The 25,748-nt window shown below is 45.0% G+C and overlaps 2 protein-coding genes across 8 annotated transcripts in view; both read left to right on the forward strand.

Moving 5' to 3' along the window:
- The window catches only part of MX2 (MX dynamin like GTPase 2), a 37,835-nt gene extending 26,605 nt beyond the window's left edge, over positions 1–11,230 (forward strand). For 2 of the 4 annotated variants that reach the window (XM_081574164.1, XM_081574165.1), the window contains exons 9-14: positions 2,735–2,857; positions 3,106–3,247; positions 4,397–4,555; positions 6,147–6,223; positions 7,308–7,562; positions 8,917–11,230. In XM_081574164.1, coding sequence (XP_081430290.1) covers positions 2,735–2,857; positions 3,106–3,247; positions 4,397–4,555; positions 6,147–6,223; positions 7,308–7,562; positions 8,917–9,156 — 996 coding nt within the window. In that variant the 3' untranslated portion in view covers positions 9,157–11,230. The remainder of the gene's footprint in view (positions 1–2,734; positions 2,858–3,105; positions 3,248–4,396; positions 4,556–6,146; positions 6,224–7,307; positions 7,563–8,916) is intronic. The other 2 variants (XR_014078025.1, XM_081574166.1) reach the window with 2 other exon arrangements.
- Positions 11,231–18,434: 7,204 nt separating this feature from the next.
- The window catches only part of MX1 (MX dynamin like GTPase 1), a 35,970-nt gene continuing 28,656 nt past the window's right edge, over positions 18,435–25,748 (forward strand). For 2 of the 4 annotated variants that reach the window (XM_081574169.1, XM_081574171.1), the window contains exons 1-3: positions 21,367–21,527; positions 24,556–24,633; positions 25,302–25,398. In XM_081574169.1, coding sequence (XP_081430295.1) covers positions 25,309–25,398 — 90 coding nt within the window. In that variant the 5' untranslated portion in view covers positions 21,367–21,527; positions 24,556–24,633; positions 25,302–25,308. Of the gene's footprint in view, positions 18,516–21,366; positions 21,528–22,162; positions 22,285–24,555; positions 24,634–25,301; positions 25,399–25,748 lie in introns of those variants that run through there. The other 2 variants (XM_081574168.1, XM_081574170.1) reach the window with 2 other exon arrangements.

Here is a 25,748-nt window from a genome sequence, read left to right on the forward strand (position 1 = left end):
GGAAAGATTGAAAGCAAGAAGAGAAGAGGGTGACAGAGGATGAGATGGTTGGATAGCATCACTGACTCAATGGACATGAGTTTGAGCAAACTTTGGGAGATGATGAAGGACAGGGAAGCCAGGCAGTTGCAAAGAGTTGGACACAACTTATAGACTGAACAACAACAGATCAAGAGGATAATGGCCAGAACGTGTGGAGGAAAGAAGTGGCAGGCGTCCATACTGAAAATAACCCTCCCATTAAAAATATGAAACCCACGCAAGCTACACAAGGACCCTTTCACATCAAAATAGCCCTCTGAGACCACAGTAGATAATCATTTCTCCTAAACTCTCTGAGTAAGAGAAATACAAGTAAAATGAAGATGCAAAAGAGCAACTCTCAGTTAAAAGGCCAAGAGAATGCCCCTGAAAGAACAATGAAACAGACTTCTTCAGTCTGATAGATACTGAGTTCAAAAGGGAGATAATGAAAATACTGGAGGAATTAAGAAAGGCTATGGGTAGAAATGCAGGTTACTGTAAAAAAGGAACTAAAAACTATAAAGAGGAGCAAAAATAAAGTTCATTTGCCAAGATGAAAGCTGACCTAAAGACAGTAAATAGCAGAGTGAATAATGAAGAAGAATAAACAAGTGATCTGGAAGGTAGAATAATGGAAATCACTCAGTCAGAACAATAGAGAGAAAGCCAAATGATAAATGGAATATTTGTCATGCTTGCCTGAACCATTCATTGTACATGAGAAGATGAACCAGAGGTAGAACCTAGGAGCTGGATCCCAGTCCATGCTAAATTGCATGTTGCATGGAAACAATGAATTATTTTGAACCAGAAAACACATACTCAAAATATTTGTTTGTAGAGGGGCAGCATTTCTCAAACTGTGTGTGGTGCTTGTGGTAAAGAACCTGCTTGGCAATGCAGGAGACAGATGTAAGAAATGTGGGTTAGATCCCTGGGTTGGGAAGATTGCCTGGAGGAGGGCACGGCAACCCAGTCCAGTATTCTTGCCTGGAGAACTTCTGCCTAACACACAGTTAGGCAAAAATGTTTCCTAGAAAATTTGTTTAAATTCATATTCCTGGGCCCCGGCTGAGCTTCTGAGTCAGTAGGTCTGGGGTGGGGCCCATGAATTTGTTTTTCTCAGGTGATCTTGGGAACATACTTGGAGAGGTACTGATTCTGGTGGAATCCCTTCAGTTTGCAGCAGAGAATTCTAAAAGAAATAACCCTGTCTAAAAACTATGCTGCTAGTACTAAATCACTTCAGTCGTGTCCGACTCTTTGCGACCGTATGGACTGTAGCCCGGCAGGTTCCTCTGTCCATGGGATTCTCCAGGCAAGAATACTGGAGTGGGTTGCCATGCCCTCCTCCAGGGGATCTTCCCAACCCAGGGATCTAACCCACATTTCTTACATCTGTCTCCTGTATTGGCAAGCAGTTTCTTTACCACTAGCACCACTGGGGAAGCCCGTCTAAAAGCTATATCTCCTATCTAATTGAGAAAAGCATCTTTTTTTAAAAAAAGATGTTGTAGTTTGATAATTTTTTCATAACAGTTCTCAACATTTAAATATTGCACTTTACATTTTGAGTTTCAGTTTTGTACTATTTTAAATTAATTTTTAAAATCTATATCAAGACACAATCATGATCATTTGAAATATCAGGAAAAAGATTAATACATTTCTGCCTACAGATACAAACTGTCCAAAAAGAGAGAGGATGAGACCTTATCAACTTCTTGGTACACTGCTCCCCAAACTTCCTCTAAATCCCAGTAGCTCATTCTGCCTGGCTGACTACACTAATGTCGTTCACTCAGGTATCTTTACCTGCAGTTTTTAACTGCTCGGGCTGTAAAGGTGTGAGCGAGTGTGAAGTCTGCTGCTTACCACCTCAGTGATGATATCAAACAGTTTGTCTCTCTGAGCCTTTTCCTCTCTTGTAAAAAACAGGCAATGAAGTCACATGCTTTGTACCACAGCGCGGGGCTTCACTGAGATGTAAAGGGCTTGGAATGATGCTCAACCCAAAGACAGCCCTCCTCGGTGCCCCTCTCCATCGTTCCTGCCCCTCCACTTTGTTAAATTGTCATCAGCAACATTGACTGCTTTGGACCTTAGCTAGCCGACACCGACACATAGGCATAACCTCTTCCAAAGCACCATTTATCAGTTTATAACACTCAAATGTTATAGGGAACATTTCACTAAAGAAACCTTCCATTATATTCAAATGTACTTGTCATCTCAATGAAAGCTCTGAGCCAAGCAAACAAAAAACCCCAAACTGGCCACCACCAGATTCCGGCCCCACTCTGGTCACATGACAGAACTGCAGAATTCTCAACACCAGATTGTGCATAACATTGCATCCCAAGTCCTCCTTGAGTTCTTAGCAGGAGTTGCTCTCTCAACAAGAGTCTCACGGTAATAGAAACTGAATGCTTTCAAACGGGACTCTGCCCATACACCTAAGATACTTGTCAGCTAATTTCAGCAAGCTGCAGCGTTTTGTTGTTTGCTCTTATTTTGTTCAGGGAAGATCCCCCGGAGAAGGAAATGGCAATATACTCCGGGATTCTTGCCTGGGAAATCCCGCTGACAGAGACTCCTGGCGGGCTACAGTCCCTGAGGTCACAAAAGAGTCAGATAGGACTTGGCAACTTAAAAACAAAAAACCTTCATCAAGCTGTAGCCTTTCATTGCTTGCTCTTATTTTGTTCAGAAATCGCTCCCCTTGTTAGAAAACCAAATAAAGGAGAAGTACCAAAGGGCGACAGAGGAGCTGCGCCAGTACGGGGATGACATTCCCAGCAATGAAGAGGACAAAATGTTCTTCCTCATCGAGGTGAGGATTACCCAGGACTCCCTGTTGCCCTGCTCTCCTCATTTCTCACGAGGTGGTCGGGGGTGGGGGTGGAGGTTGGGGGGGGTGGAAGGGGATGGGTTAGGGGGATGGGGGTGTATCAGGTGACTGGTGGGTCATCTGACCCCCTTGGAGCCCCAGCCCCCACACCATCATGCACGACCAATACAGATCCCTGCTCTTTAATATGATTACAGCACAGATTGATGATTTTATCTCATTTTTTTCAGAAAATTAAGGTATTTAACAAGGACATTGAAAAGTTAATAGAAGGAGAAGAAATTGCAATGGAGAAAGAGTCCCGCTTATGTAACAAAATCAGAGAGGAGTTTAAAAGCTGGATAATCATACTTACCGCCAATATCGAAGAAGGTAAATCCTGGGACAGGGCTTCCCCAGAAGCAACATCATGTTTACCAAGACCAGAAGCTACTTCTGGCACATAAAAATTGTGCGAAGAGCCGACTGTGCCCACACTAGGGACCTCTTAGTATCTGTAACAGCTTCCCAGCCATTCTTGTGGAGCACGGCCCTCGCCAATTCAATAGTAGACCATTCCACCACCTGCTTCCAACTGTCTCCTTGCTTCTGTGTTTTGAGGCTAGGCAGTTTCACTTTCCCTGTCTCTTTCCTCCTCTTTACTCCCAATCCAAGATCAGAAAGGTCTATACTTTAACAATAAACTCCTTACTTCCTCTGGCAGAGTTCCAACTTCCATCTGCTCCAGCCCAAATGCCAATAGGGTGTGTGCCTATGTGGTGTTGTAGTGTGTGTATGTGTGTGTATCTTTGCTTTGACACTTTAAAATATATATTTATTTATTTATTTTTGGCAGCACTGGGTCTTCATTGCTGCACACAAGCTTTCTCTAGTTGCAGAGAGTAGGGGCTTCTTTTGTTGTGGAATACAGGCTCTAGGACACTCGGGCTTCAGTAATTGCTGCACGTGGGCTCCGCAGTTGTGACCTGTGGGCCCTAGGGTGTGGGCTCAGTGGTTGTGGTACATGGGCTTAGTTGCCTTGCAGCATGTGGGCTCTTCCTGGACCAGAGATTGAACTAGTGTCACCTGCATTGCAAGGTGGATTCTTAACCACTGATCCACCGAGGAAGCTCTGTTTTGACACTTAATAAAAGCAGCACTATTCCTTCCATGGTAAGAGCCCTCCAGCTGTATGTAGTCTTGGAAGAAGAGCTGTAAGGGCCAGAAAAATTTTTTGTTTCTATTTTCATTTAATTAATCAGATTTTTTTCCTACCAATTGTAAACACTCAGCTTCTCTCCTAGCATGATGACTCTCAACTGAAACACATTGGAATAGAAAAGGATTTTTGTTTTGTAACAGTCAATATTTCTCAAAATGGCATTATCAGGCCACAAATAATTATTTTCATGATTAAAAGAAACTCTACTTAGAAACATTGCCATAGGATTCATTGGGTGAGCAAGACCTGAGAAAAATCCCTATCTTTAAACTGTCTGTGAAATTATTAGAATTTATCCTGGTGGTTTGTTTTTGTTGCAGTTAAAAGTATCCTTGGCGAAGAAGTCTCAAAATACGAAAAGAAGTACCGAGGCAAAGAACTTCTCGGATTTGTCAATTATAAAACGTTTGAGAATGTCGTGAAGCACTACCTGGAGCAACTGGTAGACCCAGCACTCAAGATGCTCCAGAAGGCCGTGGGTGAGGAACTCTCATAAAAAACTTTCAGATTGTTACCCTTGTACCTCCCGTAGGTCTCAGTGCTTGGAGGGAGAGATTGGAATGGAAATATCAAACACAGCCTGCAGATGTTTGTCCACTTAGGGGAAAGGAGAGAGTGTTGTCAAGGCTGTATATTGTCACTGTGCTTATTTAACTTATATGCAGAGTATATCATGCAAAATGCCAGGCTGGATGAAGCAAAAGCTGGAGTCAAGATTGCCGGGAGAAATATCAATAACCTCACGTACACAGATGACACCACCCTTACGGCAGAAAGCGAAGAACTAAAGAGCCTCTTGATGAAAGTGAAAGAGGAGAGTGAAAAAGTTGCCTTTAAAACTCAACATTCAGAAAACTAAGATCATAGCATCTGGTCCCATCATTTTATGGCAAATAGATGGGGAAACAGTAGAAACAGTGACAGACTTTATTTTGGGGGGCTTCAAAATCACTGCAGATAGTGACTGCAGCCATGAAATTAAAAGATGCTTGCTCCTTGGAAGAAAAGTTATGACCAACCTATACAGCATATTAAAAAGCAGAGACATTACTTTACTAACAAAGGTCTGTCTAGTCAAAGCTATGGTTTTTCCAGTAGTCATGTATGGATGTGAGCTGGACTATAAAGAAAGCTGAGTGTCAAAGAATTGAAGCTTTTGAACTGTGGTGTTAGAGAAGACTCTTGAGAGTCCCTTGGACTGCAAGGAGATTCATCCAGTCAGTCCTAAAGGAAATCAGTCCTGAATATTCATTGGAAGGACTGATGCTATAGCTGAAACTTCAATACTTTGGCCACCTGATGCAAAGAATGGACTCATTGGAAAAGACCCTGATGCTGGGAAAGATTGAAGGCAAGAGGAGAAGGGGATGAGAGAGGATGAGATGGTTGGATGGCATCACTGACTTGATGGACCCGAGTTTGAGCAGACTGTGGGAGTTGGTGATGGACAGGGAGGCCTGGCGTGCTACAGTCCATGGAGTCGCAAAGAGTTGGACATGACTGAGTGACTGAACTGAACTGAACTGAGAGTGTGTATGAGCTTTATCTACCTCTTACCTAAGCCTGGACAACGCAGTGTGTGGAATAGTTGGCTGCTAACCCTGCAGAGAGGGCTCCCAGGTGGCGCTAGTGGTAAAGAATAAGCTCAGCAATGCAGGAGACACAGGTGTCGCGGGTTTGATCCCTGGGTCAGGAAGATCCCCTGGAGGAAGAAATGACAACCCACTCCAGTATTCTTGCCTGGAGAATCCTATGGACAGAAGAGCCTGGAAGGCTACCATCCATGGGTCACAAAAGAGTTGGGCACGACTGAGCGACTAAACAACAACAGCAATCCTGCCAAGAAAGCACACCCAGGAAAGGACCAGAAGTTGACAGGATCTGCTTAGGATGGGGGTGGATTTGGTGTCTCCATGGGATTATGTGCCATCCTTCCTTCTCTCTTGGTCTGTAGCTCTGAAGAGCTTAGCACCAGAATGCGGCCAGTGTATCATGATTTATCCTCCTGTGTCTTTAATTCATTTCATTCCTGCTTGCATTTTGCTGATGTTTCGTTCTTTCCTTGATCAGAAATTATCTGGCAAAGTTTCACAGACACAGCCAAAAAGCATTTTGCTGAATTTTGCAATCTGCATCAGACAGTCCAGGTAAGCACCCACAGATTGCTTGCTTATAGTCTGCCTGTCAGTGCAGGAGATGTGGGTTTGATCCCTGTCCAGGAAGATCCCCTGGAGAAGGAAATGGCAACCCACTCCAGTATTCTTACCTGCTGCAAGCACAGGCTGTTCTGGGGCCAGGAAAGTTCAAGGGCCTCTGTCCCCTGTAGCATCCTGGGATGAACAGAGGTCTGGGTGCAGCTACCTGGCTCCCACCCAGCCAATTCCCTCCACCATCTGTACCCTCTTCTCCTGAGTCACATCAGAAGCCAGGATCTTGTGTCCTCCCATAAAACTCCACTTGGGAAGTGACACACAGCCCATTTCTGCTCTCAGGCCCCCAATCTGCAAGGGGAGTGTGTTCTCACATACGTGTTTGTGGCCACATACACTCCAACAAGGAACCTGCCCTTGTGAAGTTCTCAGGTTCTCTCTTCTCACAAACTATTGTCTCTGCCTTCAGTGCACAAAAATCCCTTTGAAACTCAAAAGTCAACCTGTGACCCAGTTCCACTGAGTCACCTCTCCCTTTCCTGGGATACCTTTGCCCATATGCATGACTCGAGAGTTGCAGGATTTCTGGGAAGCACAGAGATGGAGCTGGGATCCCATGGTGCTCATTAGCACCAGATGCAGTCTTGAATGCTTGGATTCAAGCCAACAACAGAGACAAGAGTGATGGGCTTGAACTTGTAGACTAAACTGTAACTGAGGAAGCAGAAAGGCAGTAACGTGCGAGGAAATAGGTTGGGGCCAAGAAAAAGAACAGACAGGTGCTTGCTTTGGCAGTATATGTACTGACAAACACACAGCAGGCAGGAGAGAGAGTGAGCCTGGCATGTGCAAGGTGGGGAGCCACAAGATGCAACAGGTGAGGACACCGCGGGGGGCAAAGTGGGAGCTTCTGAAAATTGCTCCTGAAAAGTCTCAGACCTTCGTTGACCTCGGATGATTTTTAATTCAGTGCTCAACATCGTAATACGGTACTATAGTAATAGTAATAATACTTCTAAGCTGTTTAAACAGCAGGGGAAGAAAAGGAAAAGTAATGTATTTCTCTTCCTTATTCAACCAGAACAAGATCGAAGACATAAAAACAAAACAGATGGCAGAAGCAGAAAATCTGATCCAACTTCAGTTCAGGATGGAGAAGATGGTTTATTGTCAAGACCAGATTTACAGCGGGGTTCTGAACAAAGTCCGAGGAGAGATTTTTAACTCCATGGGAAACGCTTCAGAGAATCTTCAGTCGAAACAGCCCTTTTTAAATGATCAATCTTCAGTCTCCTCCATCATTGAGATTGGGGTCCACCTGAATGCATATTTCTTGGTGAGCATGTAGGGATACAGATCAATGTGCTGTGGTCTCTACCGAGCAGAAAGCAGGGTGTCCTGGTTGACAGCTGCTTAGCTGAGCAACGAGCAGGGCACTGCTGTGTACAAAGCCCTTTAGGCTGTGAAAACCTACTCATATATCATCTCATCATAGTTTTACAGTAACACTGAAAGGGAAAGAGTTAGTTGCTCAGTCAGGTCTGACTCTTTTAGACCCCATGGCTTATAGCCGGCCAGGCTCCTCTGTCCATGGAATTCTCCAGGCAAGAATACTGGAGTGGGTAGCCATTCCCATCTCCAGGGGATCTTCCCTACCCAGGGATTGAACGCTGGTCTCCTGCATTGCAGGCAGATTCTTTATCATCTGAGCCACCAGGGGCAGTAACCTTATCAAGACACTTTTAATTAATTTGCCCCAAATCAGATTTTTCATCTTAGCAGAACATGTACTCAAAATTAATTCCAACTCCAAAGTTCATTATATTTTATTCTCTGCATAAATTCCAAAATTACTATGATCAGAATACAGCAAAACATAAGCACTAACTTTAACTGGCTGTGTTTTAGCTTTCCTGCGTGTTCAGAGGGTACCCAGAGTGCCTCAAACTCAAACTAAGTCCCACAAAGTGGAAGTGAAAAAGCCTGTCCCTAAATTTTGCGGCCCAGCCGACTTCATGGTTTCTAAGGCTTCATCCATGGATTAAAGTATTAGAGTGCATGGAAAAGAAGGTAGCTTTTTATTTTAGTTGAGTTTTTATTTATTTATTTGGTTGCATGGAATCTTAGTTGTGACATATGGGATCTAGTTCCCTAACCAGGATCGAACCCAAGTCCCCTGCATTGGGAGTGCAGAGTCTTAGCCACTGGACTACTAAGGAAGTCCCAGAAGGTAGCTTTTAAACTACCCAACTCCTGAAGCCCTTTCTTGATTAGGATAGAAAGTAGAGTGACCCAGATATGGGGTCCAGCTGTCAGGCAAACTGGAGATGCTGATGAAAGGAGTGAATGAAATAAGCATTGAAATATGTCCCGATCATCTCCCAGAAGGGACCAGGGGTTCACTGCCAGGAGGTCTCTCCAGGGAGGAAAGTGGGGGTGAGGAGGAGCTCCCTTCCAGGAAGGCTGGGATGTCCAGAAGGTGACTGGTTCTGCTAGCCTTTAGGTGGATCTTAGTGTCAGAGGGAATACCTGGGTAGTGAAAATGGGACGACCCAAATAGATCCTTCCCTTGGTTGGTACTGACCACTGGAGTAGAGGTGGACAGGACCCCAGGACTTAGCATGCATCCAAGGAACTTCTCTCTGCAACCATAGACCCCTCCAGCTGACCCCTCTTACTCCCTCTTCCAGGAAACCAGCAAACGTCTCGCCAATCAGATCCCGTTCATCATTCAGTATTTTATGCTCCAAGAGAATGGTGATCAGGTGCAAAAAGCCATGATGCAGCTACTACAGGACACACAGCACTATTCCTGGCTGCTTCAAGAACAGACTGATACAGCTACCAAGAGGAAATTCCTGAAGGAGAAGATTTATCGGCTGACTCAGGCACGGCAAGCTCTCTACGAATTCCCCCATTTCAAGGGGTAAATCCCAAAGAAACAGCAGTACTTCTGGGTTTTGCTTATGTGTATGATCATTAAGGGAGGTGGTCCAGGAATTGGCCTCTTGTTTGGGGCCAGACCTTTCTGCTGCTGTCTGTGTCCATCTTTGCTGTACTGCACTCAGAACAAGAGTTTATATCTGAAGTCCTGAGCTGCTCAGAGCTGTCACCTCCTCCAGGAGGTATTCCCCGTCCTCTGTGAAGGGGGGGTCTCTCCAATCCTTGGGCCCCATAGCCCCCAGTTACAGCATTCTTAACTACTACTGTCATTCTTTGTTCACTTGTCACCCCTCCCCATTAGATTAGGAGACCTCAGAGAGGTAAGGTCAGTTCTTATTCTTTTGTATTTCCAGAATCTTGCATGGCCTCTGGTGCATAGTAGCTCACTTAATAAATATCTCATTGAAGAAATGAATGGTGGGGATTACCTGAGGCTGTGGCTTAAATCCAGTTTGGTTGTTTGGAATGGTGTCCCTTAGCTGATCCTTTTTTTATAAGCTCAGTCATACCACCTGCTTCCCATCATTTGCTGTGATGGTGTTTCCCAGCCCCGCAAGAGGAAAGCAGCTGAGTGATACCATTTTTAATTTAGTTTCTCTGAATGCAGTGAGCTCCATTTCTGTATTAAGTCTTAAGGAGAAATTTAATAATGAAAAACATTTTTTAAAAAAATACAGAGCTTCACAACAGTGGTCATCTCTAGATTGGGGGATTATGGATAATTTTATTTTCTTCTTCGAACTAAGCTAATGACTTCACAGCAATTTTAGGAGGGTTAAGTGAAACCATTTTTACAAACTATGTGTCCCAAAGCAGGTGTTCAAAACTGCCAGCGGTTTTTCCCTCTAATTTTTCTTTACCTCTAGGTCTATAGAGAAGCCCTCAGCTCTAAGACTCTTCTAGTCAATTCTTACATTTAGTTCTTCGATATTTTTTTGACAATTTTTGTATATGATGTTAGATAAGCGTCCTTTTGCATATGGATATCCAGTTTTCCTAGCACCATTTTTTGAAATGACTGTTCTTTCCCTATTGCTTTTGGTGCCCTTGTCAAAAGTCATTTGCCCATATATATGCAAGGACTTGTTTCTGGGCTTTCTGTTCTATTACATTGGTCTATATGACTGTCTTTATGATATTACCATACTGTTTTGATAATTGTAGACTTGTTGTAAGTTTTGAAATCAGGAATTCTGAGTCCCCCAGCTTTGTCCTTTTTTCGCATGAGTTTTGGCTGTTCAGGTTTCCTTGAAATTCCATATGAATTTTAGGATGAGTTGTCCTATCTTTGCAAAAACAAGGTCATTGGGATTTTGATAGAAATTGCACTGAATCCATAGATTGCTTTGCGTAGTACTTGCATCTTAACAATATTAAGTCTTTCAATCCATGAACATCCTATGATGTCTTTCCACTTATTTGTGTCTTCTTTGATTTCTTTAAGCAATATTTTACAGTTTTCTGTGTACAAGTTTTTCAATCCCTTAGTTACCAAGTATTTTGTTCTTTTTGTAGATGGAATTGTTTGTTTCCATTTCAAATCATTCACTTCTAATTTACATATATGCAAATTTACATAAATCATTTTTATGTGTTGATTTTATATCTTGCTACTTTGTTGAATTCAGTCTTAGTTATAATAGTTTTGTGGTATATTTACGGTTTTTCTAACACACAAAAGGTCATATCATCTGTGAAGCGAAATTATTTTGATTCTTCATTTCTGACTTGGATGCTTTTTATTTCCATATCTTGCCTAACTGCTCTGTCTAGAACTTCCAATATTATGCTAAATAAAAGTGGCACAAGTGGGAATCCATGTCTTACATATTTACCCTGATTTTAAAGAAGTGTTATATCAAAATTGAAGATTATGAGAAGAAAATTTAAAAGACAAACATTGGTCTCAGTTTAGGTATCATAATTTTTTTATTTTTGGCTTCTCCCCCTCATTTTATGAATTGGGTCACAGGTACAAATAGTAGCAGAACTAAAGAAAAGAATCAAATCCCTTCACAGTATAAATGCAGTTGTGAACAATAAAGTCTGAGAAAAATGAAATCTGATGTTATCATTTGTGTCATAACTTGTACAGTCAAATCTGCCCCTAAATACTTAGTACATTTCACACATGTGTACACATGCATTCACACATGTGTACACATGCACACAGCCTCAACCAAGCCTTCTCATTTACCACCGCAGGACTGACCCCAGAACTCAGGTGCAAGGCATCTAGGGAAGATGCTTAGTATCAGATGTATGAGTTTCCAGGGACTGCAACACAATGTACCACAAACTTGGTGGCTTAAAACAACAGAAGTTTGTTCTCTCACAGTTCTGGATGCCAGAAGTCTGAAATCCAGGTGTGGGCAAGCTTGGTTCCTTCTGGAGACATTCTTAGTCCACAAGAACAAGCAAAGTTACTCATTTACAGCTGGCTGTAGCAAGTGGGTCAGCCACCATTGCTTACATTTTGGCAGAAACTCAAGGACAGGCAGAGGAGTGGGAAAGCTTTATAGTGGAAAAAAACAAAAAAATGAAGGCTCAGATTGCACTGAGAAGCTGCTCCAAAGAGAAAACAGAGAAGCCAGGATATTTGTGAACTTTTTTTACTAGGAAAAACTTGTGTGTGTGTGTGTGCTCAATCATGTCCAACTCTTCGCAACTCCATGGACTGTAGTCCATCAGGGTTCTCTGTCTATGGAATTTCCTAGGCAAGAATACTGGAGTGGGTAGCCTTTTCCTCCTCCAGGGGATCTTCCTGACCCAGGGATCAAACCCAGGTCTCCTACATTGGCAGACAGATTCTTTACTGCAGAGCCACCTGGCAAGTCCATCTATAGCTATAGACATACATAATGGCCTGCCTTGGGGACCGTGCCCCTCTACTTGAATGTTAAACCAAACTGCCTTTGTTCAGTTCACAAGGAGACACACTGACCTGTCCACCTCTGAATGGCTGCAAGAAAGAAGAAATTAACACACTTCCTCCCCAAGACTGTGAAACCAGGAGATGTTTTGCAAGACATATGGCCTTTTTATTTCACTTCTTCACCTCCTTCCCCTCTCTGTTCTATAAAAGAAATTAGCATCCAGACTCCTGTAAGATGGTACTCTAGAACTCTAGTTCACCATCTTCTTGGATGGCTAACTTTTTGATAAATTCACTATTCTTTGTGATAGCTTACAGGGAACGGTGCCAAGCTCATGGTCTCTAGAGGAGAAAATTTCACTCCGGGACCAAAGACGCAGTCTCAGTCTCTCAGAGCTTCGTGCAGCATATATTTTATTAAAGAGAAAGGATAGAGAAAGCTTTTGACATAGACATCAGAAAGAGGTAGAAAGAGTACCCCTCTTTTTGAGGTTAAGCAGAGCTTTATACATTTTTCAGTTGGCTACTAAGAATAGATAAAAGAAGACTTCAATGTTGCAAAACTTTTGCCAGACCTCTTTCCCACAACATATATCTTAGATAATATCGGCATAAGATTAGCCAAGGAGAATGGGCTCCGGGCACTGTGTCTTCAAGCGAGAAAGCGGTGATATGGGAAAGCAGACTCCAAGGCAAGATTTGTTATAATCATAATCATCAATGTTGAGCCTAAGAAAAGCATTTTCCATGAGTAAGATATATTGTGATATATCATTAACTCTGGCCTTAAAGAAAAAACCAATTTTCAGACAAGATATATTGTTGCAATGCAGAGCTTTAAGAAAAGTATGTCCTTGAGCAAGATGTATTGTTGCTTAAAGGGCCCACGTGACTAAGGCAAAACAATGTGAAAATAAAAGAATGTTTGCCTCCTCCTCCTTAAGGGGCCTTGGACTCTCTATTAACCTGCCTAAGCTTTAACTCTCTCACTTGCCTCAATGTCTTGTCTCCCATATTATTGGTCTGTCATGTAGTGAGCACAGCAAGCTTGGACTTAGTAGCTATAAGACAAAGGACTATCCACAAGAAAGTATCTACAGGTGGGATAAACAAATTTGGATTGTCCATCTTGTTTCTACTCCTTGAGGTCCCAAAATGCCCCCTTTGTCACGCATAGTGACATGGTATAAAGGTTATCTATTTTTACATAACAAATTACTCCAAATTTTAGCCCTGAAATTTCCTCACCATTTCTTGGCTCAGGAATTCACATGAGCCTCAGACTGGTGCCTCTGGCCCAGGGTCTTTCCTGAAGTTTCAGTCCAGCCCTGGGCCAGTCAGCTGCACTTGAGGCAGCAGATAGATGGGTTCCAGGTCAGACATTTGAAGATGAAGTTCCAATACTCTGACCACCCAGTGTGAAGAGCTGACTCATTGGAAAAGACCCTGATGCTAGGAAAGCTTGAAGGCAGGAGGAGAAGGGGATGATGAGGATGAGATGGTTGGATGGCATCACCAACTCAATGGACATGAGTTTGAGGAAACTCTCGGAAATGGTGAAGGACAGGGAAGCCTGATGTGCTTCAGTCCACAGGGTCACAAAGAGTCAGACATGACTTAGCAACTGAACAACAATAGGTTAGACATTTACAGACAGAAATAACTTCCAGATAGAAATAATAACAGGAACAGGGTAAATAGCTGGCTTTGCCTCTAGATAGACAATTAAGATTAACAGTAATGGCATTGGCAAGAGCCCTGTCCAGATAAGAGATAAAGACCACATATTTCTCATCCTCAAGGTCAAGGAGACCTTCTCTACTGCACATGTACAAGAAGTCTCCTTGGGGGTCAAAAACGGAGGAAGTTGGCACCCTCCCTATGGGTAGTGATGTCAACCTACCTGGGGGCCTCTTAGCTGGAACCCAATTTGGCTAAGAGATGGGGGCACACATGGGAGGATCCTGAGATATACCAAATACAGCCTCAGAACCAGGTAAAGCAAGATGATTGGCCAGAGGAAACCTGGAAGAAATGCCCCATATAAGTAATTCAAACTCATAAGGGCGTGATTCTGAGTCCACCCATGTGTGTCTATTCACACCTACTCTTTTTTCTCCTAATAAATACTTTACTTGTTTCACTCTTTGTGGAAATTTATTTCTACAAAGCCAATGGGCCAGGGGCCTTATCACCAGCCACTGGCCCTGGTGGTCTAATGGCTAGAATTCAGTGCCCTCACTGCCAGGGCCTGACTTCAATCTCTGGCTAGGGAAACCAAACCCTGCTTCAAGCCACTAAAGGCCAAGGCCACCCCAGATCAAGTCCGTTTCTCTGAGCTCCATTTCCTATTTGATTTATTTTTGCAATCTTCCAGATCATGTGTGTAGACAAATTAGCCCAGCACCTGACGTGGTCACTCCACAGATGCTCCATAACCAAGAGATGGCAATTTTAACACAGAAATTCAACTTTATTCCATAAAGCATGGAACTCAGTTGCAGGCAGAGGAGGAACTGAGTTGGAATTTGCAGGAAATTGGTGTAAAGGACAGCCTGGATGGACCAATTCCCATTCCCCTGGGGAGAGTTCCCCGGAAGGCAGGTAACATGTACGGTTGCCTTCTCCACTGGAAGATCAAACCCGCACCAAGTGACCACGACGCATGCCAGCTGGACAGCTGGCCCTTATCCAGGAGAAACGATTTTGGAATGGCCACCAAGCATCCCCAGTGACTCCACACTGGGCCACATGAGAGCTTCCCCGGTAGCTCAACGGTAAAGAATCTGCAATACAGGAGATCTGACAGGAGATGCAAGTTTGATCCCTGGGAGTTCCATCCCTGGGTCAGGAAGATCACCTGGAAGAGGAAATGACAGCCCTCTCCAGTATTTTTGCCTGGGAAATCCCATGGACAGAGATGTCTGGTGGGCTACAGTCCCTGAGGTTGCAAAGAGTCCAACTGGGCGACTAATAGCACCACCAAGCCTTGTCCCAGGGCCACCAACTCAGCTCCACCAGAGTGACAGACCCTGCATTTCTAGTAAGCTCCAAGGTGAAGCCAATACTGCTGGCCGGGGGACCCTCCTTTGAGAAGCACGGATATATGTCACCCCGCACAGAAGAGAAAACGCGGCAGTGACACCAGACACTCAGGCTTCAGGAGGGACTGACAGGGCCTTGACCAGCGTCAGAGAGGTTAGCATGACCCTGGTGGGTCGGTTCCCAGGCCCCCCGGAGCCCCGCGCAACCCCGCGCTCTGGAAAAACTGCGTCAGGGCTGGATGCAAAGTCCTAGCAGCAGAGCGACCACAACGCGCAGCTCACAAGACAGCCTGGCTGCGAAATGATCCTGCGGGGCGGGGGGCGGACCCCTAACTCCATCCCCTACACCTCCAGCGCGTCCTTCTGTCTCCTGAGGCCCCCCGGCGCACCGCCCCCTCCTCTCCGGGTCCCTGGACTCTAGGGTGGCGCCAGTTGGACTTCCCTTCTCTGAACCGAGAGAAGAAACCAGAAACCGAAACTGAAACGCAACTTGAATAGACTGGGAAATCCGAAACCAGAAACTGAAAGGCTTAGGGGAACTCTCTGGAGGCCATGTAAGGACCACTCTGCAGGGACAGAGCCAGTCCTCCGACTCCTCACTCATTCTTTCATTCGAGAAACATTTATTGAAATGCTATGTGTCAGGAACTGTGCTGGATCACAAGGATAGCAACAAACATCACCGACTTGTCTGCCCTGTTGATGGCCTGGTAGCTGACAGGGCATTCAAAACAAGACCAAGACGGTGTGATGAGGCCACAGTGCGGGAAGCGGGGAGCTGGGGCGTGGGGCTCCCAGAAAGCAAGTCCATTAGGCTTGGAGAGGGACGGAGGCAGGCTGACTTCTGGGGAGAAGCCCAGGTGAAAAATGAGAGCCCTGGATTAGAAGTTCTTGTGCAGTGAGGAGGCATTACATGCAGGCAACGGGGGGTGGAGCGAGGTGAGGCTGGGCATGCCAAGCTGAACAGGTTGGAATGCCTCCACCCTCTCCCACCCCTGCAGTGGGGCACGGGGTTCCATTCACTTCCCACAGGTATCTGAGAAAATGCACCAGTTACAGGGAGTGATGCATAGAAGACAGCCCAGCCTGGTTTCCCATCAACATGAGTGCACCTCTCCTCTTCAAAGCCAGGCCAGCAGGTGATGAGAGGGCTGGACAAGGGCCAAAGAGACCTACAGAGCCCTGAGCACCCAGGACTGCGTAGGCAGGAGGGGTTCTGGGGTCAGTGTGATTTTTTTTAGCCTCTGATATGCTTTCCTGGAAAAGACCCTGATGTTGGGAAAGATTGAGGGCAGGAGGAGAAGGGGGAGACAGAGGTTGAGATGGGTGGATGGCATTATCGACTCAATGGACATGAGTTTGAGCAAACTCTGGGAGATGGTGAAGGACAGGGAAGCCTGGCATGCTGCAGTCCATGGGTTGCAAAGAGTAGGGCACGACTGAGCAACTGAACAGCAACAAATGCTTTCCTGTGGATGCTGTGTTTTCGCCAGACACTTGAATGAAGTTAGGAAACAGTAAGAAGAGGGTAGGGGGCTTCCCAGGTGGCGAGAGTGGTAAAGAACCCCCCTGCCAATGCAGGAAACGTAAGAGACATGGGTTCAATACCTGGGTGGGGAAGAGCCCCTGGAGGAGGACATGACAACCTACTCTAGTATTCTTGCCTGGAAAACCCCCATGGACAGAGGAGCTTGGCAGGCTGTAGTCCATGAGGTCACAAGGAGTGGGACCCGACTGAGTGACTAAGCACACACGATTACTAAGCACCCACTGTTGGTAGGTGGTTAAGCACTGGAGCATCCAAGCTTGATAAGATGTTTATCAAGATGACAGCCTCACTGAGGAGGTGGCCATATCCCTACTATTCAGAACATCCATCTGAAATGCAAAGCATCTTTGCCTGAACTAATTAAACCCACGAAGGGGAAGCTGGAAGAGGTGTGACCCAGGCTTAGAAGGAGCTGTCCAGGGTAGCTGCAGAGACAGAAAACACACAGCTGGGGCTTGGCCAGAAAGGAGAATGTCTCTGGGAGCCCAGGATGACAGTTAGGTCAGCAGAAGTGAGATCATGGGTGGCGAGTGATGAGTGGGGTGCTGAGCCTGGAGGGCAACTCTCAAGGGCTAACGGTTTGACACTTACCTGGTAGAATATAGAGTCATCAGTGTCTCTCTAGTAGGGGAAGAATAGTCCACAATTCAGATAAAAGGCTGTGAACTTCCTAAGAACAAGAGCTGCATCTTGTAAGCTTTAGCATGGAGAGAAGATGCTAAGGAACCCAGGCTTAAGAATAAAAGCCTTGATTGCAGTCTAAGCTCCCCCACTTCCTAGTCAAGGGGCCCAAGAGTAACCTAACTCATTGGCCTCAGTCTCCTCATATGTAACATGAGTGTGACGATCTTACTGCCCTCACAGGGTCGTTGTGAAGATGAGTTATTTTCCCAGGGTGGCACCCACATACTATGGCCTAGAGCATATGAGCTATTATTGTGTTATTATTGAATTACATCCCAAACAAACCCCTGGGCTCTTTAGGGAACTACCTTCTAAGGTGCATATGGAAGCAACAGGTACCAAAATCCCAGGCCAGGAGGCAAGAGGGGGAGGAGTGTGAAGCATCTGGGCACCAATGTTAAGGATGTACTTAACCTACTATGAGTGAGTGTTTCTTTAAACCCTGAACTCCAGGCACCTCACTCACCTGTTCCTAGTTCTGGCCTGGGCAGTGACTTTTGCCCTGGCCAATTTTCACTTTTGCCAGTGGCTCTTCCTGAGTTCATTTCTGTACAGGAGTCAAGGGGAGAGCCTGCTGTGGTTTGAAGAAGCAGGATCATGTCTCAGATTTAAGTCTTCACTCTTCTTTGTGTCAGCTGAAAAAAATACATGCAACCTAAAAGTTGGGAGATGTGCGTTATTCAGCAGAAACTTTTAGGACTGCAAGCCCAGTAGAGGGGGGCTGGGGAGAAGCCAGGATATATAGATGTTTTGCAACAAAGGGCAGGTAGTTTGAATGCCAAAAGTTTTTTTATAAATTACAGAAAACCAGGTATCCCAAGTTAAGGAATTTAGCGGCTTTTCTTTGTATGCGCCTAGTCCAAGCTATAGTTTTTCCAGTAGTTATGTATGGATGTGAGAGTTGGACCATAAAGAAAGCTGAGAGCCAAAGAATTGATGCTTTTGAACTGTGGTGCTGGAGAAGAGAGAGTCCCTTGGACTGCAAGGAGATCCAAACAGTCCATCTTAAAGGAAATCAGTCCTGAATATTCATTGAAAGGACTGATGCTGAAGCTGAAACTCCAATACTTTGGCCACCTGATGTGACAAACTGACTCATTGGAAAAGACCCTGATGCTGGGAAAGATTGAAGGCGGGAGAAGAAGGGGACAACAGAGGATGAGATGGTTGAATGGCATCACCAACTCAATGGACGTGAGTTTGAGTAAACTCTGGGAGTTGATGATGGACAGGGAGGCCTGGTGTGCTGCAGTCCATGGGGTCGCAAAGGTCGGACATGACTGAGCAACTGAACTGAACTGAACTTGAACATTCTTTGGCATTGCCTTTCTTTGGGATTGGAATGAAAACTGGCTTTTCTTAGTCCTGTGGGCACTGCTGAGTTTTCCAAATATGCTGATATATTGAGCGCAGCATTTTAACAGCATCAACTTTTAGGATTTGAAATAGCTCAACTTGAATTCCATTATCTCTACTAACTTTGTTTGTAGTGGTGCTTCTTAAGGCCCACTTGACTTCACACTCCAAGATGTCTGGCTCTAGGTGAGTGATTACACCATAGCGGTTTTCCAGCTCATTAAGGTCTTTTTCGTATAGTTCTTCTGTATATTCTTGCCACCTCTTCTTAATATCTTCTGCTTCTGTTAGGTCCATACCATTTCTGTCCTTTATCGTGCCCATCTTTGCATGAAATGTTCCTTTGGTAACTCTAATTTTCTTGAAGAGATCTCTAGTCTTTCCCATTCTATTGTTTTCCTTATTTCTTTGCATTGATCACTGAGGAAGGCTTTCTTATCTCTCCTTGCTATTCTTTGGAACTCTGCATTCAGATGGGTTTATCTTTCCTTTTCTCCTTTGCCTTTCACTTCTTTTCTTTTCTCAGCTATTTATAAGGCCTCCTCAGACAACCATTTTGTCTTTTTGCATTTCTTTTTCTTGAGGATGGTTTTGATCACTGTCTCTTGTACAATGGTATGAACCTCTATCCATAGTTCTTCAGGCACTGTGTCTATCAGATCTAATCTTTTGAATCCACTTGGCACTTCCACTGTATAATTGTAAGGAGTTTGATTTAGGTCATACCTGAATGGCCTAGTGGTTTTCCCTACTTTCTTCAATTTAAGTCTGAATTTGGCAATAAGAAGTTCATGATCTGAGTGAGCCACAGTCAACTCCTGGTCTTGTTTTTACTGACTGTGTAGAGCTTCTCCATCTTTGGCTGCAAAGAATATAATCAATCTGATTTCAGTGTTGTCCATCTGGTGATGTCCATGTGTAGCATCCTCTCTTGTGTTTTTGGAAGAGAGTGTTTGCCATGATGGCTGCTAGGTGGCAAGTATTCTCCTTCCTGAGTTCCTTTAGGGCTCACTGGTTCACTGCAAGCTGTAGCTACAATGGCTGGTGACTGTGACGTCCTTGTTTACTGATATGGCGGGAAATATTCCATTTCTCATTTGTAACTAGGAAGTAACTGAGGCCTGGATGGGTAAGCAGCCATGCAAGGGTTCCTTGATAATTGCTGGGGAAGCCTGTGTTCTCCCATTAGACCCCAGCAGAGGGCCCCATAGAACATGCCAGACTTCAGGCCAGGGAACTACTCTGTGTGGCCCCCTCCCCTTCTTTTGGGTGTCACCACATTGAAATTGGTTCCATCCAAGTTTTCCTGATGTGGCTGAAGAACATCACCTGCCATATCAGTAGACAAAAGATATTGCAGCCATCACGCCAGCAGCCACTGCATTTTTTGACCTGTGACTGTACATCCTTCAGGGATTCAGGATGAGGAAAAGCAGGATGCTGGCCCTAGACGGCTAAGGTGCACATCAAAGGAATAATTTCAAGGAGCCCAGACTCTTGTTTTCTTCCCATACATAGAAAAGTGCTGAATTCATGAACTTGAGATGTCTGGTTTTTCTTTAATTAACAGTAACTTTTTTTAATATTTTCACTACCTGGATTTTGTTGCAAAAACTCCTATATATTCTGGCTCCTCTCTGACCTGTTTGAAGCAGTCCCTAAGAGCAATCTGAGAGGCTGTCTTCCAGGGTAAGTCCTCAGCAAGTCGACCAAGTAAAATAAAATTCTCAATTTTTTTAGCTGTGCAGTTTTTTTTTAAAGTCAACATCTGACCCCAGCACTTGGAAAAGGGGCAGTTCTGGGTCTTTGTGTAGGGGGTAGGAGACCCTGTCTAACCACAGGAGTCTGGGGAGGACACCTGTTGTCCAGCCTCCTTAGCTGAGCCAAGGAGAATGGAGGTGGGGTGTCAGCCCTTTCCAAAGTGAAATTTTACTCCTCATCCCCAGAGCCCTCCCGGAGGGCTCATCTTTGGGTCTATTTGACCTTGGCCCCCCACCTTCTACTCATTTCCATCCTGAAGAAATCAAATGAGCTAAACTTCAGGGAGGGCTTGGGACTTCCCTGGTGGTCCAGTGGTTAACCCTTTGCTTCCAATTCAGGGGGCACATGTTTGATCCCTGGTCAAGAAACCAAGATCCCACATGACATGCAGAGCGGGTAAGAGATTTAAAGGGGGGGGGGGAGAGGGAGAGGGGGGAGGGGCGGGGAGGGTTGTTGAAGAGGATAAGGAGAATTGAGAAAGGAGCCTGAAGTAGGTCTGGGTGAGGAGGGGGCTAAGGGGGTAGCTCCTTAGCATGCTTGAGAATCCCTACTGGTGCTGGAATGTTCCCAGTGAACCTACAGCAGGAGTTTGATACCCGGTTATCAATGCATCTGTTCAAACAGCCAAAGGTTAGGGGACCCACTAGGTTCCAAGCTACCTTCGGCTTTGGATGACCCGGGGCTGCTAGAGCAGAGGTTCTCAAACTGCCAGGAGCTTCAGAAGGGCCGGATAACGCTCCGGTTTCTGATGCAGCAGGTCTGCGTGCGGGCCGAGAATATGCATTTCCCGCAAGCTCCTCGGAGTGCTGTTGGTGCGGGGCGCACCTAGAGTGCCTGTGGGAGGAAACAGCTGAGAGTGCGGGGCGCAGGGACCTCGGGAGGCGCCGATGCGAAAGGGCGCCACCTGTTCGGTTTCGGTTTCGTTTCTGATCCGGCAGCCCTGAAAACGCTACAAGTTTCGTTTTCCCGAGGCTGGGTGGGAGAAGGGGCCCGGGGAGGCGGGGGCCGCGAGCTAGGGGCGGCGCTCGGGCTGCATAAAGCCGGGGAGGGCGAGAGCCGGGAGCCTGCGGGTTACTGCGCTGGGGACGGGTAAGTGGAGCGCTCCTGGGTCTGGGCATACTCCGCCGGTCGGGGCGTTTGGGCGTTTGGCTGGAAGTTTAGCGCTCTGGGGTGCAGGTATTGCGCAGACCAGTAATAGTAAAAATGAAAACAATTAATAGTGATGGCAACCCAGTACTCTTGCCTGGAGAATCCCATGAACAGAGGAGCCTGGTGGGCTGCAGTCCATGGGGTCGCAAAGAGTCGGACACGACTGAAGCGATTTAGCACGCAATAGTGATGATGACATGATGATGATAATGCAATGCTAGCTGGGTTCACAGCATACTTGATTCTGCTTTCCTACCGACACGCTGCTGAGGCTCTTGAGTGAAGCATCAAAAGCAGCAGGACGCCCCTCCCGTCTCCAAGCACTGGCGACTTTTCTGCCTGAAGAAATAGGAAGGTGGAGCAGAGCATGTAAAGAGGTCACCGAGGGAGCTAAGGAGTGCAAGCCAAACAAGTCAACGCTGGGGGCGGGGAGGTATCCTTGGAAGCGCAAGGACCCGGGGATCTTCCCCAATCTCGCTGAAAAGAGCAATGTTGGAGCCGAGAGTCTCGGCGAACAGGTTTAGCCTGCAGGAGCTTCGCTATATAAAGCCGGGGCTGGCCGGAGAGACGGGGCATGCGCAGAAGTGCCCTGCGCGGAGTACAAGTCACCCAGGGGAGGGAGAGCTGCTTCCCGCAGCTTGTGCAGCGGGATGCGATGGTATGAGGCCGGCGCAGTTAGTTTTCCGGGTGGAGCGAGGTAGGACAGTCCTGGGGGCTGACCGAAAGCCCAGGCATTGCTGAGACCGGCAACCCGCAGAGCAGCCGAGGGTGGCATTCTCGGAATTAATAAGTCATTTTATTTTATTTTATTTTTTATTTTTTTTTCCAGAAAAACATTTATTATTCTTATGTTTTGACCTGTTCTGTAGATTCTTTCGGAATTTTTTTCTTTTCCCCTCCCTTTTCCCCCTCTATTGTAGTTGTCGATTTTATTGGCACTATGGAATCTAATTAAGCTTTTGAGCTTGTTGTTTTTTTTCTCAGTCCCATTTTTTATAGTTGCTATAAACCTCTGCCCCTACACTGGGCTTTTGCAGTTCTGTGGAATTTTCTTTCTTTCTTTTTTTTCTTTTCTCTTTTTTAATTTTTTAAACCTGTTATTTTTTCTACATTTATTCCTTTGTTTACTTTTCCTACTGTTCTTTTTCCCTTGCTGCTGCTGCTAAATCGCTTCAGTCGTGGCCGACCCTGTGCGACCCCGTAGGCAGCAGCCCACCAGGCTCCTCTGTCCCTGGGATTCTCCAGGCAAGAACACTGGAGTGGGTTGCCTAATAAGTCATTTTAAATCAAGTTTTTGTTTGAAGTAGGGAAGTAGGAGGGGATGTGTTAATTTCTTCTTTATTGTAGTCATTCACAGGCGGCTGGGTAAGGATGCTTCTTGTGAGCTGAAAAAGTATTTTAGTTTTACATCCTGGGTTGGGGGCCATTGTGTTTACTCTAAGCTATAGGGAACATCCCGTTAATGATTAACTTGTGGCAAAAGCACTAGTGTTGCAGGAAGGGGAACCCCTTCCAGGGCCGGATACTGAGCTCTTATCTAACACTCGGAAACGGATTGTCCAAGGAGACACGTGTGCTGACAAAGCAAGAGATTTTATTGGGAAAGGGCGCCTGGGTGGAGAGCAGGAAGGTAAGAGAACCCAGGAAACAGCTCTGCCAAGTGGCTCGCAGTCTTGGGTTTTATGGTGATGGGATTAGTTTTTGGGTTGTCTTTAGCCAATCAGTCTGACTCAGGGTCCTTCCTGGTGGTGCATGCCTTGTTCAGCCAAGATGGGTGCCAGCGAGAAGGATTCTGGGAGGTGGTTGAACATGTGGTGTCTCCTTTTGACTTTTCCCGAACTCTTTTGGTTGGTGGTGGCTTATTAGTTCCCTGTTCCTTACCAAGACCTCCTGTCATAAAAGAACTGATGCAAATGGTTACTGTGGTGCCTGGCCAGGGTAGGCGGTTTCAGTCAGTGTTCCTCCCCTAACAATAAAATATAAAGGTAAAAGTAAAAGAAACAAATCTAATATGGTGTCAGATTTGTTATTCCCTATTACAATCATAAACAATTTAAATGTCAGTGAGTTTTTGGAAGGTGAAACACTTCCATGAGAAAAGCAAATATAAGTTCTTAAAGGATTACCTGGACTGAATTATTTGAGCAGTTCAGTTCGACAAGTGCAGCCAGATGCTGAATGTGATCAGTAAGTAAAACACCGATTTTTATTACTGAGATGGCCTTGCTCCAGAGATCCAAATTGATTTTCAAAGACTATCTGAGATAGGTACAGATATTTAAGATGTACAGACAAAATTCACAAGACTTGGTTTTCAGGGAATGTCACTTTATGAAACAAAGAGAGGGACTTTTTTGTTCCCAAAGCACCCATGGTCATCGAGTGCTAGCCCTGGGGATCAATGATGCCACATGACTGGGTACAGTAAGATCAGCTGAAGTTGTAGTCTTTCACCCGGGGCCCCAGCTCCGGCCTAGGAGCCCCTGGGCACACGAAATCTTTCCAAAGGCATGGGGGTGGGTGGTGTTGGGTAGGAAATAAATTGCCAGATTCCATAAGTATTCTTTAAAGTTGATCACCTTTCAAAATCAACTTTCACTGTACAATGAACAGAATCCATCTCTCCCCCACACTTTTATTTTTTTTTTAGCCCTTTCAACTTGCCCTTTCAATCTGGATCCAAAATCTCATAGGCCTTGGGGGAGGGTCCCTAGAGAAAAAACAAGAGGAGCATCAGAAGAAAAAGTGTTGATTCAGGACACTGACAGCAAGTCTCTCTGCTTTATCCTTCAACTTTAGAATTTAAATATTTAAGGTTACAAAAGGACTCAGGAAACTGAACTTCCTTCAAAGCACATCCCCTCTGCCTCTTCACCATTCTCAGCAATGGGATGTGTGGTGATGAGCACTGTCATGTATTGTATTCACCGGGTTTTGGTCTAATTTGTATGTTTTGCCTGATTCCAAGGCCGTGTCGGAGAAGAGCGCTGCATTTCTGCCAACTAGTCAGCACTACGTTATCAAGTGAAAGGAAGGTATATTGGAAGTAAGTGCTTTGTATTTTTTATAACATTTATTTCAAGTCCTAGGAGAAATATATTTTCATTTACTTTTATTCAAGATTATTACATATTATAAGTTTTAATACTTAGAAGTTTATGGTTCCAGAAAAAATTTATAATTTTTTAACATGTGGTCCAATGGTTAGGATTCAGCACTTTCACTGCTGGGACCTGAGTTCAAGCTCTGCTCAGGTAACTAAGAGCATGCAAGCTATGCAACATACATATATATATGTATGTTAATATGGTATTAAGTTATCAAATATTTAGAATTCCTCATCTACATTGGAAAGAGTCTTACAGTAATTTTATTTTTAAACATAAATTTTAAAATGCATTAGAAATTTCATCCTTTGTTGCTATTTAAATTTATGGTGAAAAATATTTTTGATGTTCAACCTATAATCATGATGGGAAATACAGAGTTTTAAAAAAGTTTTTGGCATCCAGAAGCACGTCTTTGAAGACCACTGAGCTGGGATGGAGCATTGTCTTCATCTGACACTTGGTTCCTTGCAGTTCTCCTGAGATTTCTTTCTGAGCTCCCACTCTGTCCCAGTGTCTCGTGGTGGGTTTGGTTCCATGATTGAATGTATCCAGCTCCTGAATTGTGTTAATCCTGATGTGCTTGATTTGTGCTGAACTGATAAAGGAAGAAGATGGTTCATTCTGACTTGGATATCAAAGAACCTGATTCACCTGAATCCAACCTAAATGGAAGTGATGATATGGTGGGGGAACATGAAACTGTAAGTTGATGTGGACATGAACTGTGTTCACTTGTGGGCTGCCCATTGATGCCATTGTTGACCAGGGATGCTCGCTTCCTCATCTCTCCAGGGGCTGGATGTGGATGCAAAGATGTGACTCATTCTGCTTGGGCCCTTCTTAACAGCCAAATGCCATTAGTGTTTTGCCTTAGCTGATGCTGAAAGTGAAAGTGTTAGTCACTCAGTCATGTCTGTCTGTGACCCCATGGACTGTAACCTGCCAGGCTCCTCTGTCCATGGGATTCTCCAGGCAAGAATACTGGAGTGGGTAGCCATTCCTTTCTCTAGGGGATCTTCCCAACCAAGGAGTCAAACCAGGGTCTCCTGTA

The sequence above is a fragment of the Giraffa tippelskirchi genome, chromosome 2 (genome assembly GCF_054371585.1).
Source record: "Giraffa tippelskirchi isolate mGirTip1 chromosome 2, T2T-mGirTip1v1.2.pri, whole genome shotgun sequence".
NCBI lineage: Eukaryota > Metazoa > Chordata > Mammalia > Artiodactyla > Giraffidae > Giraffa > Giraffa tippelskirchi.